General features: G+C 45.9%; 3 protein-coding genes across 10 annotated transcripts; 2 read left to right on the top strand and 1 right to left on the bottom strand.

Annotated features, from left to right (window-relative positions):
* The first annotated feature begins 544 nt into the window (after positions 1-544).
* LOC117154343 (uncharacterized) lies at positions 545-16,443 on the top strand. Of its 8 annotated transcripts, XM_033329272.2 has the most exons (4): positions 14,741-14,859; positions 14,958-15,265; positions 15,842-15,975; positions 16,187-16,443. In XM_033329272.2, exons 3-4 carry the CDS (start codon positions 15,880-15,882, stop codon positions 16,385-16,387), a joined length of 297 nt encoding a protein of 98 aa, XP_033185163.1. In that variant the 5' UTR covers positions 14,741-14,859; positions 14,958-15,265; positions 15,842-15,879; the 3' UTR covers positions 16,388-16,443. The 8 variants fall into 8 exon arrangements, with proteins under 8 accessions (XP_033185165.1, XP_033185170.1, XP_033185166.1 ...); XM_033329274.2 differs by lacking the exons at positions 14,741-14,859; positions 14,958-15,265 and adding an exon at positions 545-626; XM_033329279.2 differs by lacking the exons at positions 14,741-14,859; positions 14,958-15,265 and adding an exon at positions 14,431-14,449.
* LOC117154339 (uncharacterized) lies at positions 4,620-12,559 on the top strand. Its single transcript, XM_033329267.2, has one exon. It carries the CDS (start codon positions 5,210-5,212, stop codon positions 8,075-8,077), a length of 2,868 nt encoding a protein of 955 aa, XP_033185158.1. The 5' UTR covers positions 4,620-5,209; the 3' UTR covers positions 8,078-12,559.
* On the bottom strand, positions 16,435-18,279 carry Atg5 (autophagy protein 5). Its single transcript, XM_033329271.2, has 4 exons — positions 17,889-18,279; positions 17,578-17,783; positions 17,172-17,497; positions 16,435-17,110 (listed from the first exon to the last, which is right to left on the bottom strand). The coding sequence occupies exons 1-4, from the start codon at positions 18,042-18,044 to the stop codon at positions 17,001-17,003; spliced, it is 798 nt and encodes a 265-aa protein (XP_033185162.1). The 5' UTR covers positions 18,045-18,279; the 3' UTR covers positions 16,435-17,000.
* Positions 18,280-26,390: the final 8,111 nt, after the last annotated feature.

Below are 26,390 nucleotides of genomic sequence, written 5' to 3'. Positions count from 1 at the left end.
CCCTCGAAGACAGCGGTTATCTAAACGATAGATATTTTCAGCTGCTCGTTAAAAGAGATTTTGCAATACCAATGAAACGACTGAATCATTTGAACGGCGAACGAATATCATTGGCCACATTTAACTTCATGGTTAATCTAATTTGAGGATTAAAAGTACATTTGAAAGCGCTGAAGCAACATGAGCGGTCTTAAAAAGTTTAGTGTGATTAAAAAAACCCTACTATACATTGATATGTAAACACCGCAAGAAAATAAATGAATCGATAATATCATTAAATCAAAAAAGTGAGAAAAGAATTGAATGAAAAATAGGATCAAAAGTAGCATTCAAACGTCGATAAAGCAAATAACGGATAATACGTGGCTTTTAATCCTTTAATTTTTTACCGCTCGGTCGATAAAGCAAATCGCGAGGCGGTAACCATCGAGGTCAGAGGGAGACTACACCCGTAACGATCCCCGTGTTCGAATTCAAGGTTTTCGCGAAAACCAAATACGAAAGATGCTAGTAATCGTTTCGAATTGTGGTCATCCGCATCGTCGTTGTCTTTCATCGTCGTATCAAAAGCAAACGCATGGCAACCTCGTCAACCTCGATACGCCTTCGCCAATGATAAGATAAAGGTTAGCATGTGTACGTTTCTCGTATAGTTGCAAATGTGGGCGTTATTGTATTTCACTTACTCGTGTGCACTTCGATCCTTGCGTTCGTTCTCGATAACGTTTCTTTCTACGCGTTGTTGTCTTTTTGTTCTTTTATTCCATCCTTCTTTGTCTTGGCGATAACACGAAAGAAAGCGAGTGGATTGTGCAAAGGAACGAATCGAAGAATCTCGATGAAACGAGAGTTTGCGAGGTTAGCCTCGGGCTCACACAGGTATGCGCAGGTATGCGCGAGTAGGCGCCATCGTGTGACCGCCCACGGAGAAGGTATATTTCTGCATTCGTACGTGGGCAAACGAGCGATGCGACCAACTGTGACGCTTAACCTACGTATACGTATAGATAATAATCAGGGCTGCTTTTATCTGTCAAGGTACGAGGCGACATGTTTCGTTCCCTGATGCACTAAATTCATTTCGTTACGAATTGTTCAAGCTTCGAAATTTTGCATCGAAACCCCGCTGTGATTAGAAATTCTTACGGACACACAATCTGTTACGGTTCATCTATGCGACTAGATTTAAAATACACAAGCGTTCACACATATGCACGTAGAATAACGTATACAACGCAAACACCAACACGTAGCAATGGAACTGTATGTGCTGGTGCACGTGTGGCGCTCTCCCAGTTAGCATGTACGTAAATAAACTCAGGTTATAAACTCGGACCTGCAATTTTAGCAAGTGTCGCTCTTCATTCTGGACAAAAGAACTTACATACGTATTATCGTCCTAAATTGTCTACAATTATTCGTTATACTACACGATGTAGAGTATACGGAGTTGATACTTCTTTTCTCCAACTCCGATCATAAGGCCCAAAAACGAAGACAAACGAAGGTATAATTAGTTGAATGAAGGAACAAAGCGTTGCTTGACAGAGGCTCGTTCGAAACGTATACGTATACACAGCGAAGTGATATTACGTACTGGACAGAAGCCAATTATACGAAAACTTGGACAGTGCAGCCTCAGACAGGATTCGATCAATCGTCCGAGCAAAATAAGTATCATAGGCGACTGTTTGTCTCGTGTTTGCCAAGAAGCCTTGAACGATGCCTCTATACGCGTGTAACGCAGACAAAGATAACGGAGAGAACTGTCTAATGCGTTTTTTGCAAGGAATTGCAACCGGTACGCCCTTTTCTTTTACGCTGGTATTCTCACGTGACTTTTGCCCCGCAAGTAAGGTAGGTAAGGGCTATATGAGTATAGTATGGTACACAGAACTCAAAGGTGAGGTGTCGCAAGTCGGAGCAATGGTAAATAGAAGCGTCTTATCTCGCTTACTCTTACTTTCAATCCGGTGACTCTGTCCTTTGACTGTCGCGCGCGAGCGCGCGCACACACACGCACACACACGCACGCGCACACACACACACACATATACACACGCGCACAAGTACAAATGCGTGAAAAGAGAGCAAGGAAAGCGAAGGCTACGAAACCGAAGCAAACGAACATGGGGGAGAAAGAGGGAAAGAGAATGGTCGGCGTACATCATTTGGGCGCCGAGAAGTCTGGCGCGACCAGGCCAAGCCAGGCCAGGCCAGGCCAGAGGCGCGTCTCTGGTTACGCGACCATTTGGGGCGCCAAGCATGGAACGCCGCAGAGACGAGAAGAGCGAGAGGATGGGCAGATAGAAGAGGAAACCATAGAAAGGCAAAGAGGGAGAGAGAGAAAAGAGGGCCCCAGGAGGACCAGTGCTGAGGAAGGTAGGCGTTCGAGCATCGTCGTCGAGCTTTGAACCGGGGAATCGCGTAGGGTGACGTTGAGGAAGGAGAGGAAGGGAGGAATCAACGATGGGGCCCCTGCAGGCTACATTCCAGCGGGACGCGAGTTTTCAAACATGGCTACCCGCGTGAATGTAGGTCCACGACCGATCGTATAACACGCACACACGTTCGACCTTACGAACTACAAGATCCCTCTTTCCTTCCTTCTCCTTCCTATACTCGGTCTTCTCCGTTTCGCCTGTGTAATCTGTTCGGAACGATTCCCTCTCATAAACGTGCTCCTTCCCCCTAATGCTTGCTCCGTCACACGCTTATACAGACACTAACCCACAGAATCCCCCTGCCCCTTTACACCATCGGGTTGTTCGTTTCCCCTCTCCCCTCGTAGCAACCCGGACGGCCAGGCCGACCGAGCTGGCGACACCCTGTCTGGCAAGACCGGCCGGCGGACAAAGGAGGGGGAGCCTGGCCGCTGCGTTGCCACGTCCTCGGACTTCGAGCTGCACCTACCTTCGGCCCCAAGGACAAATCCGATGAACGTGCCAGCCATCGTGGCGTACTTAGGCGACTGTCGGTCTGCTACTGCTATGCCTCTTACCGATATTATTCCACGATCGGCTCTGCTCTCGTTTCTTTTCCATAGACCCAGAGCTCGACTACGATCATGAGACGTCCGATGATAGAGGAAAACAACATTGAGTTCGGTAAAAAAGGAAAGAAGATACGATCTCGTGATTTGAACGACAAGCATAAAATACCAAAAAGATGAGACACGCTCGCGAAACTATGCGAAGGTCGTATCGCTTCAGGAGGCACGTTCCTCTCGTCGCGATGTTAATGATTGTCAGATGTATTTAGAAGCGGTTCGGAGTTGGAATGATCGACGGAGCGAGAATAAGCAGGCAGATTCTTAGAAACGCAGTAGGGTGCTCCTTCGTGGAACGACAGGAGGATCGGTCGAGTCTCAGTTTCTGCTAGTGGCGCGAATCGTGGAAATTTACGAGGCCTCGGTTCGTTTCTTTCTACAAGGCCCGTCTCTCTCACTCCTGTTTCTCCAAAGTACATATATACTAACACGAGGCTTGCGTCATTGCTTGCAGGTCTCTCCGCGTCCGTATACGTTGCGGCCTACGTGCGGCTCAGCGACATGGCAACCGCGCGTAAAGCTAAACATATTAACTGTCGGCTCACGCCACAAAAACAACATGATCTCATTCCACTACGTATATGCGAGGAACGTGTGATCCGTATGCACGCTTCGAAATCTCATTCAGTGATAACCAAGAAGTGAATAGGACGAGCATTCGAGAAACGAAAAATAAGAATGCGACGAAAACTATGAATAGCCACCGTAGTGACTGGTAACGGTAAGTCGGTAGAATGCTGGTAATAACCAGGAAAGAACAATACAGATCACATTACCCTACCGGGATTATAATGGGAACGGTACTTCAACCCTAACGAGACCTACCACTACCTGGCAAAGCTGACACGGCCACAAGCATTTTTCCTGGAAGGCAAAATCCCCTTGCCTCACCGGCCTTTCCCCTTATTCGATGCCAATAAAACTTCCTAGACGACGGTCGCTGTGTTGGCGCTCGGTACGGCAAACTTTCAAGAATCGTACCGTATGCGAAGTCTGACGTAGGTCTTCAACGATTTAACCTAGATAACACGCCTAATCTCAGCCGCGCGAGAAAACATCGTAGCTCGTCGGGTCGAGTCGAGTCGAGTCGCGCGTCCACAATTCTTTTGACGCTTTAATTCGATTCGAATCGATTCGATCGCAATTCACGGACATTGGAAAAGATTCTGCGTAGCATATGCCAGTATAGCGAGTGCCGAGAAAAGATATGATCGAGTCGCACTAGGAGAAAGGCGAACAAAAATCACGGCTCCATGCTGGCTAGTGCGAGCCGAGAGTTGGTAAGCAACGAGCGAGTGAGCGAGCGGGCGAGCGAACGGCAGAGGCAGGCAGGCAGGCAGGCAAGCAGGCAAGCAGGCAGGCAGGCAGTCAGACGAGTACGGCAGACAACATGGCGCCGAGAGCGTCGTCACGCTGGCGTGACGTTTCCCGCGCGCGTCATTAACGGAAGTGAGCACACAAAATGGCGGAGTTTTACGGAGCTGAGGTGTGAAAGGGAGGAGAGAAAGGCGAGAGGGTGCGACGGGGGGGAGGGGCGGGTGGGGCGCCTACGGGTGCGGGCAGTCAGGCAGGATGACGAGAGCCGTAGAAAGAGAGAAGTTGGTGGAGGTTAGGTCGGTGGCGCAAAGAAAGAAGAATGACTGGTGGCCGACGGCGGTGGACTAGCGCCTGTGCTACTCGAGTGGGATGCGGGACGTCGAGGGGCGCTTACTGAATACGGAGAGTAAAGGACAGAGAATGGATCGGTGGTAGGAAAGAGAGAGAAAGCGCGAGAGTACGGTCGATGCGGGAGTGGGGGTAGTACGGTGAGAGACCGAGAGTGCGGCAATGAGAAGGGAGACGCGCGGCAAGGGGTGAGCGAGCGAGAGCGCGAGCTTGGGACGAGGGAGGGGAAGGGAAAGATCGTTTCAGTGGGAAGCAGCCGCATTCGTCGCCGGTGGTGGGGATGAAAATTAGTTACGGCATCTACCAAGACCTAAAAGGAACTCCGTGCGCGGCGCGGCCAGGCCACTTCGTGCAATGTTACGCGTTAAGGTACCCCCGTGCGTCGTTGGCAGTGCCCGGTTTCGAAGCTCATCGTCGTGTTCTCGTTCTCGTGTTCGACGTGACGGTCATCGTCACGCTGCGAAGGAGTTCGGTTCGTGAAATATAACACGCGTTATGGCTCATGGAGTAAGCGAAGTGCTCGGTGAGGGAAACACAGCAGTGAAAATGGTGCATCAAAAACAGCAACAACAGCAATCAGTGCATCAACATCAGCAGCAACAGAATGCGAGGAAATCGGTCGGTGTGATGGGAAGCAGACGGATATTTGCTCCGGCCTTCAAGCTCAAGGTTCTCGATTCGTACAGAAACGACATCGACTGTCGTGGAAATCAGCGTGCCACCGCGAGGAAGTACGGGATTCATCGACGCCAAATACAGAAATGGCTGCAGTGCGAGGATAATTTGAGAAACAGTTGTGCCGAGACTGGAAATACCAGTGGTGGAGTGGTCTCGACAACGGCGATCTCTCCCGTGGGTGTTTCCAAGCCGGACGGTACCGTGACGGAAGCCACGGGGCCTGCCGTGACTCCAGCAGCGCCGGCCTTGAACCTCAGCCTCGCCAGACTGCACGGCGACGAGCTGGCTACACAGCAAGGGCCCCCACCTCTTCTTTCTCATCCTCCTCATGGTGGTTCACCCTCTTCGCCCCAATATGCTTCCCAATCTGGAACGGCGACGGCGCCGGTTTTGCCCGTTCGTCTCGGATATCAAGAATATTCCGGCAGCAATTCCGAGCAGCATCATTCTTGTCGGGAAACGGAGGATCGAGTACAGGTAACGGTGGACGTTCACGGTTACTCAGAGACACGCGCAGATCAGGAATCCACCTACTACGTTCTAAATTCGGACGGCCAACGAGAACACGAAAATTCTATTGACGGTCGAAACGAAGCGAAAGTGTATCAGACTCTGACGGCGTATCGAGTACCTGTTCATCAGGAACATCACCGATACGGTGCTAACGAGGCTAGCAACGAGATTGCGATCGCCACATCGTCGTTACATCGACATCGTTCTTCGACACCTAGTGCTACTCATCATCATCATCATCGATCTCAGCAAAATTACGGGGACGTGGATTCGTCGTCGTCGATGGACGGGAAATCATCGTCACCGCCGTCGTACGGATCGCTGCTAGCGCCGTCGATGATAAAGACGGAACGAGCGAGCCCAGACTCGGCGGCGACGCCAGGGCCGTGCGAGTCGACGAGTTCCCCCGGTGTCTCGAGGGTCCCTCTCTCGCCCATTTCGTATCCAGCCAACGGCACCGGTTCCAACTCTAGCTCCAGCTCCACCACGTCCGTTCACTTGGATTCCCCACGGGCCTCCGCGAGTCCATGCTTGCACGTGCACGTCCACGAACACGCACACGCACACGCGTCACCAACGTTGGATTCCGAGAAGCCAATCCCGTCCCTGCACCACCGATCGGCGCAGCAGCAACACCAGAGAGAGTCCAGGGAAACGACGACCACCGCGGTTCGTATCCACGCAGAGAAGGAAACGGAGAACATCGCTGAAGAACCGGAAATCGGTAGGGCGATGGTCAAGGAAGAGATCCAGCTGGAGGAGGATGTCGCAGCACCGATCGTGGAAGAAGGAAGAGAAGCCGTTGTCGCGTCTTCGTACGTCGATTACCAACGACCACCTGCCGCTACCTCGACACTCGCCGACTCCTGTCCGATAAGCCCCGTACACGATCGAGAAGGGTACTCTTTACCCTCGAGCCCTCAGGAACCAGTCAGCTCCGGTAGATCAAGCACAAGTTGCTCCGACAGCGAGATGGACCCTCTCGACTGCTCTTCCGGCGGCCACAATTCATCCAACGACCTCGCTCGTCGACGATCTTTCTCCCTTCGATTCAAATTGGACGTCCTCGACGCTTTTCATCGAGACGTCGGCGTGGCGGGCAATCAACGTGCCACCGCCAGGAAATTTGGCATAAACCGTCGTCAGGTACAGAAGTGGCTCGGGCAGGAGACGGAACTGCGAGGCGAGATCGCCCTCCGTGGAAACTCCAGACAACGGCTCGGCCCTATCCAGGATGCCGCTTCCGGTGACTCACCGGTAGATCTGAGGACGTCGAACTACGTTTCGAGCTTATCGCACGATCGAATTGAAATCGAGTTCGAGCGATCGCCTCCGCCTCTTTACTGTTGCGACGTTGGTTCCTCCTCTTCGCACCATTTTCCGTACTACCAGCATCCAGCCGCGGTCGATGTATCTTCCGAGAACGAGCCCGTCGTTTCTTGCAATCTCGCCTGTTGCATGGACGGCCACGTCGTAACACCGGTCGCTTCGTGCTACCAGGAAACCTCCTTAAGAGGATCTTGCTACTCCAACTCGCACACCAGACTGTACTGTTATTCGCCTCGAGAATATTCCTCGGAGATCGCCTCGGCTCCCGAGCACTCGGAGGAATTGTCCCCTGCGTTTAAGAGACAGCACTGCACGCTTTCCTGCTGTTACGAAACTCTGCCGTCGCCGAAGAGGCTCTGCCTGGAAGCCGAAGACCCGATCAGGACGAACTCCTGTCACGAAGTGCCTCCTCAGGAAACGCCGCTCTGTTTGGTGAAGCCAAAGAGGCTCGTCGTCGCCTCTCCGTCGAGGACGGAGCCGGTATCGAGCACCGTGCCAACACCACCGGCGTCCACCGCGCCTCCGCCACCGGGACCAACGTTGAAGAAGGACGCAATTCTATTCAAGCCGTATTTGGACAATCCTGTGACCAAACCCATCAAGGAACACGCGATCCAAAGAGGCTTGTCGCCAGTCAGTAGCCACAGTATAATCGTGAACAACAACAACAACAACAACTGCCAAAGTATCTGTAATTTGAACGAAGGCAGGGGTCACGACTATGCTCTCGAGCTGAGCCTGAGATTGCCGGTATCCTGGAGGGCTCACCCAAGTCCGTACACTGAGTTCCCACAGGTCAGGAGTGCGTTTGTTAGGTATCCAGCGAGTCCTCATTACACTTAATTGGTAAATCACGTTTGATCCTCGATTGCGCGAAACAGGAGCGACGGTTTGTTCTATCTTGACGGGATATAGTATCCATCGAAATTAATCGAATATCAAGGAGTCGATATTTGATATGAAAGCAATTTTTTAAAGCCGATATCTCCGTTCAATGTAACCGTTATCGATGACATTTAATTCGGAAACAAAAAAAAAAAATTATAGTTAATATTTTATCCGTATCGAGGACGTTTCAATCGATTCGTAGATATTCGTTGGATAGCAAAAGACCTTCCACAAAGGATTTAGCCGGGCAGGATCGATTGGTACGTGATCTACGACACGTCGTATGCCACGTAAGCGTTTATCATTTCTTCGATCATCGGTGTCGCGTTATACATCACGATAAGTCTTAATCGACCATTGGACGAGCCGGGATATGGAAGGAGATTATACACGGTCGCGTCTTCGTTCGGCATGTTCCAACTTCTTCGGATCTGGCCTTTTTTTCTCCCGCTGCCCTCCGCAAGGTTTCTTCACTTCTCCCCTTCTACTCTCCCTCCTTCTCCCCACCCATGAAAATCGTCGAGAAGTACACACACGAAGAAGTTTTTTCTCGCGCCGGCTTTATCGACGAGATTAGCTCGTTCGACGGCTATCGGCTAGGCCGTTTAGAGGTCGAGTGTGCTCGCTATAATTACGGAATTATGTCAGTCTCGGTATGATATCGATCATGAGGAAAACTCGGTAGCGTGGTCTCGCGCGCGGCACCGTGCCGTTCCGCAACGCAACACCACGAAACCGCCTTTATTTCGCCGCCAATTGCCTTCGCGGAAAACGCTCGATTCGTAATCGACCATGGGAAACGGCTACCGGTTTTTCTTTTTCGAGCCCGGTTCGATTTCTCGGTAGAAGCAGATCGGTGTCGCGACACCGGACTTTTCCACGAACCGACGCCGCTCCTCTCGTTTCGCGTTCAATCGAGGATCGATCTCTTAATATCGTTTAATTGCTCAAACAATTTCTTCCATACGCGCACCCGTGTGCCACGCATGGTGCGCAAGTATTACGACAGGGTTTCGTCTCAGTTTTTCCTCTCTAATTTTCCGGAACTCTCTCCCCTCTCGAACAGCCAGGCGATTTATTTCCTTAGGTATCTCGTTTCCTTCATCCTGGATCGAATTTTCTGTAAATATGTATATAGGATGGTATGGGAAGATCGAGCCGAGTAAACTCGGATTTCGAACATATCGATGCATCTTTGATAATAATTTGGCTCGATCTCCTCGCTAGCATCATCATTCGTGGTTATTTTTGTATCGAATGTGCGATCCCGAGGAAGAAGGAAAGGGACGAAATGTCGAAGAAGGACTTCGCGAGAAATTCGCCGTACACGTTTCCCTTCGAGGCCGCCATCCGTGCCTTTCTTCTCGCTGATCCTAGAACAAACGTGTCGCCCAATTTAGAGCAAACTTACACGTAGACTTAGTCGTATATAGAGCTATATTTTGTACAAATTTGTGTCTCGATTCCGCTAAGAAATCGACAAGGATAAAAAGGGAATGTAAAACGGCGAATCGATTCCGCGTGGAGAAACTTAAAAATATGTATTTGTTGCGATAAAGTAATTGTAAATATTTTTATTGCTATTGATCGATGAAATTTTGACGATCCAATGTTCTACGTCGAAACGATTCGTTCGTTGATCGCACATATACGTATACTCCAAGTCGGGATACGAGACTGATCGTACGGGGAGACTTTCAAAAAGACACACACACGAAAACGTTCCGTAAAATCCGCGTGCCTTACACGATATACATATAATATAGAAATTAGAATCACACAGGGACTCAACGTCGTTATAGCATCGAGTGTTTAGAAAATATGGTCGCGATTCTAATTTAGGTTAGCGCACTCGTTCGCGGTACAAAACCACGAGAGTAATGTTCTTAATTATTCTTATAAATTATTCACGCGTTTACATCGTTTCATGCGTTCGTTCTCCGCTTGGTATTCCGCCGGCTTATTTCGATTCTCGAGTCGATAACGCGTTCATTTTTATCGTCGAACGACCTTCGAGCTATCACGGCGAAGAAAGTTTCTGAATCAGCGGTCGGTCGCGAAGCGAAAAAAAAAGAAAAACTCGGAAATGCCCCGTTCCGTTTTCTGTGTCTGATAATCGATCGCTATCTGCCCGAATCGATTGGAACGAGATAATCTACGCGTACAGCGTGTGCCCCACGGTCTGCGAAAATAGAGTACGATCCGGCGAGAAAGTTTCCCTCGGATGGGAAACCGAAAATAGCGTTCCACGAATGTTCTGCGATCCGGCAATTGAGCACGTCGCGGCAAAGAAGGGCAATTTTGTAAATTACCATCGCAGACAGAGCAGTTACGTCAATGTTTCAATATTCAGACTCAATCGAGCTCGTTCCAAGCGCAACTAATCTCACGCGTTGCGATAGCCGCGTGTATTATCAGCCAGAAAGATGCACTTGCGTTCCTCGTGGATAGTGCTACGCACGGGTCAACGGTATTTACCTGGATTCATGCCTTCATGGAGCAGAAACTAAATTCCTCCGGTTTCCTACCTCTATTGGTAGATGGAATTTCATCTACCAAACGTACCGCTAATCTCTTTCTTTTATTCATTTTCTAACTGAGATCTTTTTAACGAATTTCTTTGGCAAAGAATAAACCTCGAGAATCGAATATCGCCAAAGTGGGAGAAGAAACCGTATTAACCTTGTCCGCGTTCGCCGATAGGGTCAAGGTGGCAATGTACAATAAAATATAGCGTAATCTTAAGCCATAATGAATTACATAATGCCATAACAACGTTTTACATAATAAACGTACTGTCGAACCGACTGACGAGAGAGAGAGTGTGTGTGTGTGTATGCGCGCCCGCGTGTTGTGTGTGTGTGTGTGTGTGTGAAAGAGAGAGAGAGAGAGAGAGAGCGTGCGCGTTCGATAGCGCGAGAAATAAATGCGTGATTGCGTGTATGTCGGCGCGCGTTTTGAACGTGCGCACGCGTGTGTTCCATGTGCACAGCCCACAAGAGTCTATTAAACGAGGCATAAAGCGTTGTATAAGCAATATTTTTTAAGTGCATCAAACTGTGTGAACAGAAAGTAAAAGAGAGGGGAAGGAGACACGGAGAGAACGAACGGTTGGTTCGAAGTGGGGAGAAAAACTTCGTGGGCGAACCCCCACGTTTTAAACCCACGTGCAGGGAGATGATGTATATACACAAACCATACATACATACACACACACACACACACACACAGAAATAATTACGTTGTAAGCATAATGCTCGTGTATCTTATATGTGTAAAGAAATATATATATATATATGTAGTGTTGAACGATAGAGACAAAGTGACTTTATATATATATATATAAATAAATATGTATATGTATACATAATTATTATATTTTAATATGATCAAATTGTATGTAACGAAGCGCTTGAAAACTCGCCCGGTGCCTTTTAAAGATCGCTCGTGCCTTATAGCTTCGCTGGCGCGAGAAAGAATCAAGGACCAAAATGTCTCGCGTCCTTAGAACGAGCCACGTATTTTTACGTCCTCTCCGCGGCAAAGAAGCGTTCCCGTGCGGGTTGTTGGCAAGGATACGCTCCGCGAAAGAGAACACCGGTGACTCGTCCAAGCGTGTAATAATATCAGTATTCACATTTATTCTTTTATTTATTTGGTCGCTAATTCGACGCGTCAAAATCATCATCTTGTTTCTCTTCTCTGTTTTCTAATCGGATAAACCAGATCGATCTAGATGTCGTATAAATTCGATAGATCATACTTTTGTTCGTTTCTTTTTTTTTTTCTTCCCTCCTTTTTAATATATATCTTCCGCTCGTCCACTGTACATCTCCAGTCATTCTGATCGGTTGGCATTTAATTCGCATTCGATCATAAATCATCCGGATGATATATGGAAAACTGTGTTAGTCGAACGTGAACTCGTTCTGAGGGTTGATCGAGAGCTAGAAACGAACGAATCGGATTCCCTCGCCAAGAGAGGCAGCTCAAAGTGTGATAATCGTAGAATCGTTGATACCTAGCCTCGAGGGCTTATCCATTTTTTTTTCCTCTCTTTGTACGGTCGAAATTCTCAGCGGACGTTAAAAACAGCGGCGAAAGCAACGATATACTGCGCATCGCCCGATCCGCATATTTCTCAATTTGTCGGCAAAATTCGACCGATTACCAAGCATATCCGCTATTGTGATTCACCGAGAACAACGTAGCGACAGCGTGAGAGGGAGAGACTGAATTTATTCGGAGAGAAAGGGAGAGAGAATGCTTGAGAACGATTTTAATGTACGGTGAGACAGGCATCATGAATCTGTCGTTTATTTCACTTTTTTTGTACGCTCGAAGAAAGAAAAATTACTGTATTAAATATTGTATTATATACACACGCGTAGATTATGAGAATTTGAGAGAAAATATAAGAGACTATTTTAAAAGAAACCTTCGTGTATTATTTTCATTTTTCGAAGTAATTAACAACTTAACGTAACAACTTAATTATAGTGGCACGACCTTTCCCTTTAACCCTGACTCCACAGTACGTGTTTATCGTGGAATACAAATTCGCAACCGTTTTTGTATCACGTTTTGCCGCCATCGAAAATATAATGCAATCAGTACATCCTTTTCTTTTATTTCTTGTAGCTTTAGATAATTCTAATCGTACGAGATTACGTGATTGTGAAAACGCATTTGATTATGTATATACATTTCTCAGAGGCGCTTACACGCGTGGCAGACTGAGCGTCTCGAGATAACCGGGAAACTGATAATTTGAGAAAAGTTGACAGAGTCGAACAAAGATACATACACACGCCGATTTACAAGTTGACTTCGAGGGAGCGGTACAGTCTTTGATCTCGATCTTGTTTCATCCCATTATTTATTACGCGACGTATCGATACATCGAGGACGAGAATATAATTAGAAATGCATTCGAGGAAATAACAGACATGGCTTACAAAGTAACTTTTGTCTCATCGACCCCACAACTTTCCTTTGCCTTATGCCTTTCTTTTTTGTGACAATAACGCGAATAATGTTCCAATATTTTGAGAAATAACTCTAGAAATAAGGTGAGAAATAAATCCAATCACTTATGTCGTTTGAAGAGGTTTGATGTTGAAAGCTCGTACGAAGAAAAATGTCGCAAATCGGTATCATTCCTGCTATTGTTCCAACGATTGTTCTTCTTTTCTTTTTCAGCAAAGATGGTAATCTTATCTAACGAAACGTTTCGCACGCTGAAGAAACTCGTGAAATACTACTGCAACGTTCTACCTCGAATTACGCCAAATTCAACTTAAAACCTACAACTGCGATACAAGCTTGCAATATGCCGACGTCATTCGGTTCGAAATTTCGTCATATTCTGAAATACCGGCGTTACACACGTGTTACATTTATCGTTAAAGTACACTTCTCCGCGATACTTTTAAATAATTCTGTCGCATTTGAACGAGGACTGAAGTCATATCGAAGATAAGGACAAGTCAACTTAGTGATTCGTATACTGAAAGTAGTCACGTCGGATGCACACTCATACAGTCGTGCGATCTGCAATCGATGCAACCGATGCATTGTTTCCGTTATCGTGGTTGATTGGTAGTATCCGAGGATCGACGATCGCACACGTACTCGCTAAACTTTCTAGGCACGCAATCGCACGCCTGCCTGCACGCCATGCAGTTGCTGTTCATCGGCTATGCACTTGTGTCGATAAATGACGTAAAAGATCTTTAACTTATCGTAGTTGTTTTTTCAAATTGCTAAATGTCTTCTCATTCTTAAAACTCGACGAGTTTTTTTACGATATAAAGACTACATGTTTATTTATAAATCACCGTTAATGCAGCAGGCTAATGCGGGGAGAAAAATTGAATTGCTGTTTTTATTGACTGTTTCCTTGAACTTATGTAGCAGGGGCTAAAAAATGTAGCGCGGGCAGCTGCATACATGCATGTGATGCGATACATATATTCCTATATATCTCTAGAGTAGACGTATAATTGGATTGGAATACATGATAATTAAACCGGAAGCGCGATTAGTTTCGTGCGATAAACTTGTACTAATTGTTGCATTCCTATCTAAATGTGACTTTAACAGCTTATTTAAAATTGTAATGTCCCGAATGACGTTGATCAAACAAGTTTTGAATCCCTCTGCAGGTTTATGGAAGCTCTTAACGTCAATCGTATAGTCCAGGCATTTTTGTTATCGACGGTGGTAGCATAGTTGCACTGATTTATCGATACTACTCTCTACGATTTTTTGAAAGATTATTAAATATCTTATCGTTCTTATTGTAGGCCATATTGCGTTCTCCCGGTACGTAATTAGCTTAAAATCACTTGGCATGATTAACATTGCAAATGGGAAGAAAATGAAATCCGCGATAACTCTGTTTGTAAGTGGTGTTCATTCTAGCCGATAATTTCGGCTGTATTAAGGAATAAACGATGTTTATCGATAGTTCCTAATATTAAATCGCGATTCGTTTTTATTGAGGCCACCGTGTGCGCGCAAAACAGACCTTGAATCAAAGTATGACTGATGCAACGCTTCAATCAACGCCAATAAATGTCACCGACTGTTACAATGCAATTAGGAAGGGTACAGTGGTATATGCACACGAAAATTCATACTAACGTTACATATTTACTTCGATCGTGTAACCTTGCAAATGAATCTGTTCGAATTAAAGTTACGATTGCGTGGACCCAGTTAATTTCCTCTCAGTAAGTTGTACAACTGCATAGCACTGTATCTTTTGCTAAATCGTTTCGCATTCAAAGGTAATAAGCTACTGTCTACAACGCTAAAAAATTCACGACAGGATTCCACGCGTCTGGCGTTCTCAACCGGAAGTTCGAAAGGGATACCAAAAAGTTTCTGGCTTCATTCCAATAGACGAATAACGTGTCTTCTCTGTTTGCGAGTTAAAGATCAGCGTGACGACAAAGTCTCAAGTTTCGCTGATTATTCTTACCGTGTACTTCTTGTCCGTCCGCCGATACCATCAGACAGTGCTTGCTTATAAATTGTCAGCGACTTTAGAAACCGCCGACCTGGACCGTATTTTATCAACCATCGTCCGTACAACAAAGTTGTTTGAAAAAGCTGGGCATCGTGTTCAATTTACCGGTATATAGATTGCATGTTCTCAAACTCGATTAGAATCATAGTAGAGTCATCTGTTAGACGTAGACGTTAAAGAGAAAAAACGTAGCAGAAACATTCAACCATTATCATTTTGATTGAACAATAATTTAGTGCTGAAGGAGGGAAAAAGAGAAAATCTCTCTCAAGAAACGGAAAAAGAAAAGACCAGATTGCGTAGCTAATCAAAAAGAGGAGGAGAAAAAAGTAGAGAATATTAATTCTGAAAATAGTTGGAAGACAGCGTTTACTGCGTTGTGAAAGTCCAGCCTGAGTTTATTTTTACCCTAGACGAACGTGTGCCTTCTCTCCATCGTTTCTCCTGCTTGTTTTCGTTCTCTCGTTCTCCTCGGAACATGCCTCTTTTCCCCACTGTCTTTTATCTCTCTTCTCCTTTGGTAGACAATAATTTTCGAGAGACAGATCGTACAGTTCTTTCGATCGATGATTTCGCTGGTTCGTTAAACACAGGACATTTTATGATGATTGTCATTCAATGATTGTCGTTCAATCGCCGATCCCATTTGTATATCGTAATTTGTAAATCGATACGTGTTACAGGTTTCCTATACAAAGACCATTGAAAAAAAGAGTTGTAAATGACGGAGCGCTATGAATCGCCCGAAGTGAAGGCCGTAGTGACCAAGGAAGAGATTCACAAGAGATACCAAGACGCTGCTCTGATTATATTTAAAGTAATTATTTATTTACGACGCACAGGTCTACCAATTGAAAACGTCATATTTAAATTGTAATTAAATATAGAAACAACATTTTATTAATCTTCTATTTCAACTTAGAATCGTCTTAATACATAAATTGTATTTTAAGAACACATTGTATATGGTTTTGTACATTGTTCCGAGTAATAATTATTTCAATGTCTCGTAAATCTCTACATTTCAGGAGCAACAAAGTAAAAAGGAACTTGTTAACTATTTAACCTTTGGGACGAGTCGCAGAACCATGGAATATAGTAGCTACGGAAACCAGCCTGTTATTGTGCGGAGACCAGTCGGCTCTTTGGCAACTCGTAACGATAGTACCGTATCCTCGCAAATATTAAGGATATATCGAAAGCCTCGAGATAGCTGTGCAATAAACTAATTTATAACACAATTATGGTTCTCGATTGTAAATTAAACGACCATGTCTCTATTTTATAGTTTAGTGTCTTTAATGTTTTCGCTCCCTTCACTTCCCTCTTTTTCAAGTAAGGTAGCAATCAATTTTCGTTTCATTTCCTACCTATGATATTCACATTGATTTTATACGATATCCAATACAATCGTAATTAATACGTTTATATACATAAATGATTCTTTAAATATTTATATAATTATATTTATACAATATATTTCCTTCCGGGTACAATATTGCGAATTGAATTACAATCCGATCGATCTGTAATAAACATGGTCCAATATCGATTCGATTTTAGCACAAGTCCAACGTTGCCATTACGACAGAGTTTGAGTATGTTCGTGCGTTACAAGAATATAAGCAACAGTAACAGCTTTGCGTTTAACCGATATCATCCAGGAAAAATTAGAGGGTCAGTTATGATTTCGTATAAAATAAATATACGACAAAGCACATAACATTAAAAAGACCCGTGGTAAAGCGATCTTGATTAAAATACCAGTAATACTGGTGAGAGAAAACAGCACTTAACTCACGATTTCATCGATAATTAGTCAATTGGCTGTTTCATTGTGGGTTATGATGTCACGATCAAATGTAAAAAATTGTCAGGATAGCTCATGTGTTCTGACATCCATTGGAGGGGTGTTTCCAAAGGTGGGCTAATACCATGAGTGAACACTGTAACTATACAAGAAAAACGATACATATAACTCATAAAATATTCACAAACAAACAAAATATTTACCATTTTCATTGTCTGGGAATACTTCGTTCAGCAAATGCCTTAACGTCTTCCTTTGGCCTTCCTCGTTTACAGGTTTTACAAGTTTTTGTACGTATTTGTCCTCGCTCGTATAACATCGAAATGGTATATACTTAAAACCTTCCTCCGTGTTACTGGCCTCCATAAGTTTTCGATTTACAGACCAGAATTGATCGAACTTATCGTTGAGTAAACCAGACCATAATTGATTGTGATCTTTCTTTTGCATACTGGATACAACCTGGCTTCTGTGCTTTAATACATCTGCTTCCTTTACACAGGAGAGAAAATACGCTTCCACTACTTCTCTATAATTGAAATTTAAACGTCTCGTCAAATCGAGTATCTTATTAGAAACAGATATTCGACTATTTGCAGATATACTCACTTATTTTGACAGTGCATCAGCACATTTTCTGGGAACCTATCAAAATGAACGACGATATTCCAAGGTAATTCAACGTCGTTGGAATAGATATCCAAAAGAACACCAATCGGATAGTGCCACTTTAGGGGGATACCATTAAATTCTAACCACATCTCGTGCTCCTGCTTACTGTCACTTTGTATATGTCTTATAAAATGTTTTCGTATCTAATAAAAAAAATGTGGAAAATGGAGCAATTAAAAATTATAGAGATAATTGTTATTGATAGCACTTTACTTACATCTTTTATATTATTTATGTTATTTATTTACCTTATCTGTGCAGAGTGGGAAATAACTTAACCTAGGCACCATAAGATAAAATGGGTCGGGTCCTTGTAATTCACATATTTCTTCGGAATCAAGCGTAAAACAAACAGGAATTTTACCATCCCAAATTTCTCTCAGTACCTCCCGGTCATTCGCCATTATGCATACGGCAATAAATAACCTCTATTCTAATTCATTCGAACTTTTAATAACAATCGAGTATCTTGAAATAAAAGGTTATGTTTTTCGTCTGCTACAAAAATTAACTAAGTCCATTCAGATAATGCCAGATAGTGTCCAAAGATGAGTAGGATGGTTGTCAATGAGCATGAGAGAAATTTGGCCAAAGGTACGCTCCACGAATTACCGCCTCTAACGGTCAAACGGCCGAACTATACACACATTTCTTCGCCCGATGCTTTTGGTGGGAGCATACACGGCGAATGGAGAAACGTGCGTTCGTACCGAGCCGTACGGAGTTACCCGAAAGTAAGCGCTTAGTCTATAGTGAGATTCGAAAGAAAGCGATAGAACGCTACGCCCGTTACTATGATCACGATTTTCACGTTATTTTCGTCACTTTTGTGAGAAAAGAGTTGTTCCAGATCCATCGGTCGAACAAAGAAGTCAAATTTATAGAAGATTATTGTAAACCTGCAAATGGAATTAAATAAAACGATCTTATTTTGCAAATGAACAAAGCGTTTAATAATTTAAAATCCTTCCGACGTCCACAATCCTCGCGTAAAAGGTATTCGAATCCTTGTGAAATTTCTAGTAACAACGTCGTCGTTTTATGAGAAAATCGGGGAGCAAAATCTTTTCTGACCAGTTTTGGGATTTCGTATCAAGAGAGAACATGATAACGTACGAAGTGACACAATTTCGCGATCATTTTTTAATGATCTGACTACTTATGATATGCCGATTGTCGTTACTGTCCCACTTCCCCCACCGAAATGGCACTTTTATACTCAATACAAAAAAAGCAATTTATTTCTAATTACTAATTAATTTTCTAAGCAATTATTATGTTTATTCTTCTTTATCCTTCACTGGTCGTTGTGCCGGTACGAATGTACACTTCTCCTTACGCCGTACATACGCTCGTTTCTCCTGCCAAGAACGTTGAAGAAGAAGCGTGCGTATATTTCGGTCGTTGGCCACCAGAGGTCTTTATTCTTAGTGCGCATTTATTGGCTGACTTTTTTAACATTGTACAGGCGATCTCCCTATTCGTCTCTGTAGCGTTTATAACACGCAAGTCTCTTAATGTCGTTAAGTGTGCTTTACAAATTGATCGTTACTCATAGAGCCGCTGCGATCTAGCAGGTATTTTCATTCATTTATCGATTTATGTATGCAACGAAATATGCATCGAACAATTGATACGCCAGAAATCGAATACGTACGTCTGCGCTTAAAATATTTCCAAGCGTTACCAGGAGATGGCAGCACAAACGTAAAAAATCTAGTTGATAGGCTAGGAATCTGTGACACCGTCGGTCGGATAGCTCGGATAAAGTTGCGATACAAAAATACAGTGTACATATCTACGTAAATAGATACATAAATGTATATAAAAAAATATTTTTCGTGTATTTATTTTAAACATACATTGGTCAGGTTTCTGTCGAACATTTACGTTCTTCGTAAAGCTGAACATTTTCGATAAAAGATACTATTTTGCGATGAAATTGTCAAAATCCGAAGAGGAACTTGAGCATAAAAGGAAGCGTGATAACGCACGAGAGTATCGGACACGTGGTTATATCAAATATCAAATGTAAATAAGCAAGGCAGATTTCTTATCAGTTAAGCGATGTCGGGCGAGTGAACGTATTATCGGTCGAACCTTTGAACTTTGAGAGGGCAGTAAGAAAATTCACTCTCTTCGTCCCGATAAAAGCTTCTGCTTCGTTTCGACTGCTTCGACAGCCGTGCATGCACGTCCATTTCACCGATCATTAACACGCGTATCATTAACAGTCGTAACGCGACTAAACGCAACATCGATTTTAACCACCTGTTGCTCCTTCAGCTCGGAACGAACAGTATTAAATCTCACAGTGCCATGTGTTACAACGCGTTTAAAGAGATAAAGGAAACGTCGCATTTCCGATGGTTAATCCTTTAACCGTTTATCTTGCATAATCCATCGCGTAATTTGCAAACTTTCACGTATAATGTGTGCATTAAACGTGAACGTTGTTTTCCAACGTTTAATTCAGTGTGGCGGTAATACTCGAAATGTTTTTACGTAAAATCGTTGTATCGTTGTGTCGTAGGCAAAGTATGCCGAGCACAACGCGCATTACAGAAATTCCGAAAGAAAACACTGGTAAAATACACGATCCACCGTCAAAGTGGCTAAACTGCGGCATATCTCGTAAGACGCGCTAATCAGTAGGAAATTCCGTGGCTCGATAATCGAGGCATACACGTTGCTTTATTTACCCGGCAGCGATGGTGGATTCGTAGCGGCGGTAGTATCGGTCGACAGTTTAGTTTATCGTTACACCGTTTTTTCCAAAGGCAGAATTTTTGATCGATCAGTCCGGTAATAACTAGCGCGCCTTCTTACGTAGAAATTGCAAATGGGCGGGCGGCACGACATCAATTTCGCGTACAGCTGCACGCAGTGCCGCGTGTGCGTGTTTCGCTCGCTCGTGTCTCCATCGACTGTCTGACCCGACTGTCTGTCCCGATAAACGAAACCTTCTGATAAATTCCTCTTATAAACAGCAGCTCGAGACCGACCAACGATCCGGCATGAAAACTTTATCGCGAAGCACTTACATCATGCCGGGGAGAGGGATATCCAACTAACGTCGTATTACTAATACGCGTATTATAATCGACGATAAAACTGTCACCGAGAAGATTTTTCTCTTCCGTCACTTTTAATTAGGCACGATACGACAACGATGACGAAGAAACGTTTTCATCGCGTTTACAAATAAAACGGTTCGCATACACCGCAGAAAAGAAGTTGCACGCGGTTTTACGTTTACGAGAGCTCTACCGACAGAAAATCGCTACAGGAAATACGTTATTGTTATTAATTGGGTTATCATATCGGTCGATTTATGCGTATTCGGCGATCAAAAAGACAGTACGCCCACGCAGCCAGACAATCTGGCTAAGGTCATCGACGAGTTTATTGTGGACTATGGCTCTCGATCGGAAACCAATGCCTCTCGGCGATAAACGTATGAAAAAACGATCTGGAATCTGGAATCAGCGAAGGGTGGACAAAGCGGAGTACGTATAAATATATCCGCAGTGCGGATAAAAGCGACGTCTTTGTCAAGAGAGGCGCACCGACCTATCCTTCAATAACGAGCACGGTTTGTTAACAAAAATCGCCAGAAGGAAAATAAGAGGGCATTTATTCCTTCCTCTTCTTCCTTCGTTCGCCACTGTTCCATCAAAATGGAATTTTAAATTGTTTCTCGCTGTTACGCGAAATTTAATGCTCTCGACGACGTTGAGATCGTTGGTCGACAGAAATTTTAATATCGTCGGAAATTGTATACGCACGTGTCTGTGAATTTGAGTATTTGAATGTTCGCGTTTAAACTCTTCGAGTACTGGAATATTCTTCGAATTTGAATTTCTCAAAGAGAGAGTTTCCGAAGGAAGAAATCGAACGACGATGCTTTCCGCTGCAATCTCCGTTCGATCTGCTTCTGACTGGTTTTCGCGATAAAAACGTGGCAATATAAGGCAACGAGAAAAGGGGAGAATCTATCGCTGGAATAAAAGTCATTTCGTCTGTGCTGACACGAACTGCAATAAAAGCTCGATTTATAAGACAACCTTCGACCCCGGTAAATGGTTCGCAGTTATCGTTACCGCGTTACAACGTCGAGCAATACGATCGCGAATATAAATAGCAAAGTTCCACGAGCTTCCAGTAAAACCTCGTGAAAGTTGAATTGGAAAACCGGAGAAGTTGAAAAAAGTCACCATCTACCACGACAGATAGGCGCAGTTGACCAACGACGAAACAAAGAGGCGGTACGACGGCAAATCCTTGGGGAATTTCGCTCGAAGGATCTCTGGTTCGAGTTTCGTCGTAATTTTCGGCTCGCAGTTGCTGCCTCGCAGGCAACCTTTAATTCCGAATAAAACCGATGTTTTCGGAGTCACTGGCCGCGCCCACTGAAATCCTCGATGCCACTGATTGCCAGAGGAATGAGTTTCCGGCTAGTCGATTTACTAAACCGAAATTATACCAGCGAAATCCACCTTGTCGCAGTCGATATTCGCCAGAAATTGGTCAGAAAGAAAATTAAGGCGATCGGATTAAGGTGATCGAGGTTACGAAACGGGTCGCCCGACTTAATAACGAATCGAACGGGACGAATCCGCGGCTATTTGGATAGTTGGAATCGGAACGAGGTTACGCGACGACGCGTCAAAGCGATGTAGACGCGAATAGCCGATGTATGAGCCGGCGCTTCCGGTGTCCCGGTGCCGGAACTGCACGCCCGGCCGGTTCGCTGTCGCGACGAGGACAGACCGCTCGCGGCAGAACTCGCCCAAAGTCATTTCACGCCCGGCGGAGCGCGGAAACGGGCGTTTACTCGAGATTTTCGTTCATAAATCAAGCGTCGAGCTTTCATGCAGCCCCTCTTTTCATCGACCAGGCACCGACCCACTCTCACGGGGGGTTTACGCCGCCATTCAGTCGCTTAATCGACGCTCTTGTTCGTCGAGATCGTAATCGTGGAATTCGTCCATACACCGGAAACGGAAGAGTTGCGATCACGGCGCAGTTCCGTCGTGTGGCCAAGAAGAATTTCCAAACGGAAGTGGCAACTTGTACCTTCGCGTCGCGGGTTACAACGTTGGCAAACGGACGGAAAATATTCGCGCTGCCTGGAAAGATATTCCGCAGTTGCGACATCCAAACGATCGATCGTTGGTGACGGTGACTCGTGAACGCGCTCTGGCAAACCGGAAGAGGCATCGAGTTTTTTCATAGTCGTATTCACCCTTCCCTTCGGAGGAAAAGCCACTGTGCGCCGACTGCTCACCGAGCGTGGAAACTCGTAGAACGTGATATTATTTTGATTTAAAGGAAATCAACAGGTGATCGCCGACAGACGGGTAGCGAGTGTCGAAACCCGTGTAGATAGAGCCTCTGCTATCCTCTACCTGTTTCGGATCATTTTCGATGTTATCCCGCAACATATGCCCGACAAGGGGCAGATGGTAAAAAAGCGTTGAGCTGGAGCAGCAGCGTGTGACACGGGACAGTTTAAAGGACCCCGTTGCTGCTCATCGAGCCAGCCACCAATCACTGTTCCCTTTTGATTCGGCGACGCTGCACGAACGCGACGGCCGTTGCACCCTAATTATTATCCGTGAATGCTCCTTTTAACGGGGACGAGCGCGTCGGCCAAGCCTCCGATTAAACGATTCGCCGAAGCCGAAGCCAAAGCCAAAGCCGAACTCGCATCACCGGGGGGCGCGTCCCGTCTCGCAGGGGAAAGATCTGCCTTCCTTCGAAGCAACGTATTTCTCGAGAGTTTCTATCGTTCTTCTTGGAGAGGCTGCCACGACCGCGTAATTTCCCTAGAACGAGACGGAAATCTCAAAGATTCGTAAGTGGTACGTACCTACGCTCGTCTCGTCGTTTAACGAACACCACGACCGATTTAGCCGACGTTCGTCGATCCCTACCGCGTCGATCTACACCGCGGCAATTTCTAGGTCGTTGTCGCTTCACCCGTTCGCCATCCAACGGAATTTCCAACGGATGGAAACTCGATTTCGCCGTAGGCGGCGAGTATTACTTCGCACTTGCCTGCGATCTTCCACGCTTTACTACGCGATACTTCCTCCTTCTTCGTGCTCGCCCTTGTTATTATACCACCCGGCACCATTGCCGTCGTTTCACGCGTCCATCGACGATGTATCGCCCGACTCGATTATTAAAGAGCGAGCAAAAAAGACGGATCCCTTCTCGGGCGTTCGTATCGAGAGACGTTCGAGGCATGGTCGAACGAAGCGATTCGATTCTAACGACGACGACGACGAGGAACGGTACGTGGACGGAGATCGATGGGGAGCGGTGGTCGTGGAGCAGCGATCGTTGGGCAGCGGTCGATAGCTCGAATTCGAGCTTGGCCAGGAAACGAGAGAAAATTTATGATAAGGACGGGAAGATGGTGCGAGCCGTTCGAAGAGAAGGATGATGACTCCGTCCCACCTGTACGTACACGAACGCGTATCGGTATACCGTGTGCGCGACACGCGCGCCCGTGCATGCCAGCCCCAGCTGCCATCCATCCCAGCCGCGCTCTAGCGAGGAGAAAGGAACGTACAGGTGCAATCGTTAACTCAATTGAACTTTGATAAGTAAGTAAAAGTGCGCCAACATACGCGTGTGTTTACTGGCGCGAGCGCGACTGCTTTATCGTCGCGTCTTTTATCGCGGTCCGCCTCCGTTCGATTAATTGCTCTATCCATAAATGGACGCGTCGGTGGTGCCGGACCACCTCGTGCCTCCCGTTTCCATAAATTCACGAGGCAGCAAATTGCGCGCACCAAGCTTTCTTCCTATCTCGCTTCACGGCCAACGTCGTTTCCTTCGGACTCTTTAAAAATTGTCCTTCGTTTAACGATTATGACGGCTGTTACTCGCTGCTTCTTAACTCGTTAATTACTCGTTGATCGCTCTCACTTATTACGTACGCAGATATACGAAGACGCATTAGCGGGCGAGAAGCTTCTCGAAGGTTTCGCAAAAGTTTGTCGATGGGAAATTTGAACGCGTCGGTAGGACGTTTGTGCGTCATCGCGTTGACGCGAGTCGAAAAACCCGAGTTCGCAACAAGTTTCCATGACGATCGCTCGCTCGAACGGTGGTCGGCAACGGCGAATAGAACGAAACGGAATGGAAACGGAAATCCGGGAAGAGAAGTCCGAGAAGAAAGGCCATCCACGCTCGCGTGGGACAACGTGTCATTAATTCGAGAAAGCACTCGCGCCGCCTGCACTTGTCCGTCCAGGAAGAAGCACCTGACGGTGAGCCACCACGACACAGGGTGGAATTTCAACAGTCGGAAACATAGCGACGCATAGTGATTTCGAGGGTAGCGCCGACTGGAGGCCCCGTTCGATAGATGATCGATAATGGGACGCAGGTGTTTCTCTCCGACTGGCATCCTCGCACTCTTCCAACGTATCCTCTACCTTCCTCTTCTCCTCCTTCTTCTCGCCTCTTCCGGTATTCGTTCGTGTCTTCTTTCGTCGTTACCGTCTTTGGATTTTCTCTCTTTGCCTTTACAGGGGCAATTTTAAAAGGATGGTTCATCCGTGGCGACCGATCTACGCTTCTAACTAGAGGAATTCGCGTATTTCCAAGGAATACGCGTTGAATTGCCCATTTCTAGAAATACGTGCTACGATCTTTACTATTTTAACGTGTAAAACACGGGTCTCTAGGTTGCTCTAGTTCTGGACGTAGAGATCTTACGTCCGATTAGGTTGTCCTAGTAGCGCCGTCAAAGACGTACAGCGCATAGGACGACCTGACTCCGGTTTTCCGGTGTTATGGATTTCCGAGGAAAACAAGCTTTTGCGAAATTCTGAATATCGACGAATATTCGGCGTAAAAGCAGGCCGCCTCTTTTAATACGGTAAAAGTAGTACAAAGGCAGATACTCGATCGTTATACCGATACTTTAAAGTTGTCTTGACCGTACGCGATATGCTTCTGCTCTTAATGAGAAATGGTTTTAATAAGATCGGGCAATTCTACCGACGCGTCCACTAGCACGCTGCAAACCGAGTGCGCCCTCCGTTTCTTCGTCTATTTCGTGGATAGCGCCACAACAGCGAGTTAACCAGCTAGATAACGAGATGGAGTTGCGGGGTGGGTGGAAAGTTGCGTTGCTAACGCAGAAGGCAACGAATTGGAGGATCGAACTCGAGTATCGGGCCTATCGATTGTTTCTTTGCTGCCGTATGGCATTGTGCTGTCGCGGCAAGACGAAGAACGAGTGGGTTCGTCGGATGGTTTCTTCGGTCGTTCGGCACCGTACACGGCGAGTGTAGCTTCGTGGGGTGGGAGTCGAGGGGTGGTGGCGCTGAAGAAAACGACGGTTGAAAGTCGCCCGGTTTCTCGTGTGGGACCTTCAGGTGGACGTGAAACTTTTTAGCTCTCCACGGCACTCTCGATGCCGCTCGGGGTGTGCACCTGCTATACACCTGTTGGCCGTTGGTTGCTCCTGCTGGCTGCCGTGAAACAAATGCGACCGCGGCTCTCTCGCCGCCGCACCGCGCCGACTCCTCTAGCTCGTCCGTTAGAGGGAAAAATCGCTTTGACCTTCTTCGCCGCCACCTTCTCTCGCCTGTCTCCAAGGAGGCGCCCGCGCCTTCTGCGTGGATCACTCCACGACTCCACTCCCCTTCCTTCCTGCCTTCGTTCTCCCTTTTTTATTTCCACCGCTTTCAACGTGTTTGGTAAATTCTCGAAAGTTCCTACGG

Source organism: Bombus vancouverensis, chromosome 3, assembly GCF_051014615.1.
Source record: "Bombus vancouverensis nearcticus chromosome 3, iyBomVanc1_principal, whole genome shotgun sequence".
Lineage (NCBI taxonomy): Eukaryota > Metazoa > Arthropoda > Insecta > Hymenoptera > Apidae > Bombus > Bombus vancouverensis.
This window is presented reverse-complemented; position numbering and strand designations above follow the sequence as displayed.

Coding starts and splice junctions, on each gene's coding strand:
- LOC117154339 (XM_033329267.2), top strand. CDS start 5,210: ATGGCTCATGGAGTAAGCGAAGTGCTCGGTGAGGGAAACACAGCAGTG.
- LOC117154343 (XM_033329274.2), top strand. CDS start 15,880: ATGACGGAGCGCTATGAATCGCCCGAAGTGAAGGCCGTAGTGACCAAG. Junction 15,976..16,186: donor CTGCTCTGATTATATTTAAA/GTAATTATTTAT, acceptor TCTACATTTCAG/GAGCAACAAAGTAAAAAGGA.
- Atg5 (XM_033329271.2), bottom strand. CDS start 18,044: ATGGCGAATGACCGGGAGGTACTGAGAGAAATTTGGGATGGTAAAATT. Junction 17,498..17,577: donor CTGATGCACTGTCAAAATAA/GTGAGTATATCT, acceptor TTTCAATTATAG/AGAAGTAGTGGAAGCGTATT. Junction 17,111..17,171: donor ATTCCCAGACAATGAAAATG/GTAAATATTTTG, acceptor TTTCTTGTATAG/TTACAGTGTTCACTCATGGT.